The sequence below is a fragment of the Tupaia chinensis genome, unplaced genomic scaffold, assembly GCF_000334495.1.
Source record: "Tupaia chinensis unplaced genomic scaffold, TupChi_1.0 Scaffold000037_18, whole genome shotgun sequence".
In the NCBI taxonomy this organism is placed as follows: domain Eukaryota; kingdom Metazoa; phylum Chordata; class Mammalia; order Scandentia; family Tupaiidae; genus Tupaia; species Tupaia belangeri.
In genome coordinates this window covers 1,508,822-1,511,668 of record NW_006159476.1, presented here as the reverse complement: position 1 = coordinate 1,511,668, position 2,847 = coordinate 1,508,822, and the positions used below count along the sequence as shown (strand labels likewise).

At 45.5% G+C, this 2,847-nt stretch overlaps 1 protein-coding gene across 1 annotated transcript in view; it reads right to left on the bottom strand.

Annotated features, from left to right (window-relative positions):
- LOC102491213 (spectrin beta chain, non-erythrocytic 4) overlaps positions 1-1,726 on the bottom strand; it is a 39,958-nt gene extending 38,232 nt beyond the window's left edge. The window contains 1 exon segment of the mRNA XM_027772051.1: positions 1,555-1,726. Within this exon segment, the coding sequence (XP_027627852.1) occupies positions 1,555-1,726 (172 nt within the window).
- Positions 1,727-2,847: the final 1,121 nt, after the last annotated feature.

Sequence of the window (2,847 nt, the reverse complement as noted above, 5' to 3'; positions counted from 1 at the left end):
GGAATGCAAGTGCCCTACAAAGCTGGAAGGTGTACAGTCAACTGGAGCATGGGTGTGTCCCAAGTTGGGCTGAAAACATGTCAGGTACACACACGCACCCAGGATACTGAAGAGCTGGACTGGGGAAGGGGATGAAAATCTACTGAGGATGCTTCTCTCTCTATCTCTCACGTATATGCTCTCTATCATTTTTTTTTTTTAAGTTGAGAGTTCATGTTCTTCTTTTAAAATAATGATTTATTTAATTTTATTTATTATTAATTTTTAAATTTCCTAGAGACAGAGAGAGAGAGAAGAAAAGTGAGAATAAGCTGTCAGGCCTGGGAATTGCAGTTGGTCATGTGGGAGTCTAGCTCCTTAACCACAACGACTGTAGTTTGAGTCCCAGACTTGGTGGCTTAAAACTCATGCCGGGCATGCATGCATGCATGACCAAAGTCCCAAGAGGAGAATGGAAGAGAAGGGACTGTGGTGTGGCCATTACCCTCTGGGAGTGATTTCTCATTTTCTCTCTGTTTCTCTGCATCTCTCTTGGACAAGGACACACACCCTATACTTTCATATAACAAACAAAAAAATAAAAATAAACAAAATAACTCTCTACATTTTAAAGGGTCTTGGGAACCAGCAGTTAGCGTAATGGCTGTGTCGCTGGACTCCCCCACAAGCGGACGGCCATGAGTCCCAGACCCAGTAGCTTAAACTAACACTGGGCACGTGTGCATGTGTGCCCAAGATCCCAAGAGAGGAATGGAGAAGGGATTGTGGCGTGGCTATCCCCCATGGGGGGTGATTTCTCGCTTTCTGTCTCTATGTCTCTCTCTGTCTGTCTGGCAAGCGCACGCGCCCTATAGCGAAAACTTCTCCAAAAAAATAAATAAATAAAAATAAATAAATAAAGGGTCTCCATTTCTTTTTTTTTAATTTTATTATTCATTATTTATTTTCATATAATAGGTGAGAGAGAGAGAGAGTGAAAAAGCAAGCCCCCAGGTCCGAGACTTGAACCATGGTCGACCATGTGGGAGTGTCCAGCGCCTTAATCACCACACCACCTGCTGGACCCAGGGTTTCCATTTCTTAAGGTGCCAGGTATGAAGAATCTGAACATGATGTTCCAAGGTCCTAAGATTCACTGGTTGTGCATTTCAGGACTCTAAGGAATTTGCTTACAAAGTCCCATGTTTGGGATTGTACATTTCTTAGGGTCTAAGACTCTTGCTGCCCATACAGCAGCTGTGAGCTACATGCGGTTATTTAAATTTAAATGTAATTCAAATTAAATAAAAGTTATAAGCAGTTCTGAAATACCACTAGCCACATTTTAAGTGCTCAATAGCCACATATACTATATTGGACACCACAGATGTAAAATCATCTCATCACTGTGGAAACTTCTCGTAGATAGCGATGGGCTAAAGATTCAAGTGCTAAGTGTCTGTACTCTCTCCCCAGCCTCTGGGCCTTCAAGGTTCTCAGGCACTAAGAGGCACTGATGCCACCTTAGCAGCCCCTTCCCTCCCCTGGCTCCCATCCCAGCCCTTTTTCAGGTACCTGCCAAGGCCTTGATTCTGGAGCACTCAAAGAGTGAGGCAGCTGCAGTGGAGGGGGCCGGCTGCTCCCGCTCCCAGCCCCGATCTGGACTCTCCCAGCGGGCTGTGGGGTTATTGTTGTTAGGGGCAGGTGGGCCCTCCATGTTGTCTACTTCTCCTGGTACTTGCGCCATTAGGAGAGGTGAGGCCTGGGGATGAAGAGAGGCAGGTTAAGGCCAGACACAGGGCCAGCGCGCAGCAGTCCTGCTTTGAGCAGTTACTAGTTGTGAGTTCTTTCCCCTCTCTTGCCCTCAGTTTCTCTCTGTTATTATTATTATTTTTTTAAGAATTACTTCACTTATTTAATTTTATTTATTGTTAGCATTTTCCAATTTGACCAGAGAGCGACACAGAGAGAGCGAGAAAGGGAAAGTAAAAAAGCAAGCTGCCAGGTGCAGAACTGAAACACAGTCAGCCATGTGGGAGTCCAGCATCTCAACCACCATGCCATGTGCTGGTTCCCAGTTTCTCTTTCTTTCAAGTGGACACAGGGCCAGCCCCATGGCTTGGTGGCTAGGGACCCAGGGGAATCACATCCTATATGGTCAACAATGTGGTTTAAATTCCGGTCCCAGTGGCTTGAAAAATACACCAGGCCCATGCATGTCAGTGCCCCAAATCCTGAAGAGCTGGGAAAGAAAAGAATGAGGTGTGACTACACCCTTTGGGAGTATTTTCTCCTTCCCTATGCCTCTCTCTTTCTCTAGTGAATATGTGTACCCTCGGGCAAATTAAAAGTAATACTGCAGCCGGCAGGTGGCGTGGTGGTTGTGGTCACTGGACTCCCACATGACCGACTGTGGTTTGAATCCCGGACCTGGTGGCTTGCTTTCTTTTCTTTTTTCTTTTTTTTTCTAAAATTATTTTATTGGGACCAGCAGTTAGCATAATGGCTATGTCACTGGACTGAGTCCACATAGTCAACCGCGGTTCGAGTCCCGGACCAGTGGCTTAAACTCACGCTGGGCGCATGTGCATGCGTGCCCAAGATCCTGAGAGGAGAATGGAGGAGAAGGGATTGCTGTGTGGCCATCCCCCCTGGGGGTGATTTCTCGCTTTCTATCTCTCTGTCTCTGTCTGGCGAGCGCATGCGCCCTATAGCAAAAAAAAAAAAACCTCTCTCAAAAAATTATTTTATTTAACTTTATTTATTATTATTATTATTATTATTATTTTCACATGAATTTTGCCAGAGAAAGACCAAGAAAGAGAGAGAGAGAGAGAGAGAGAGCAAGCAAGCCACCAGGTCCAGGAC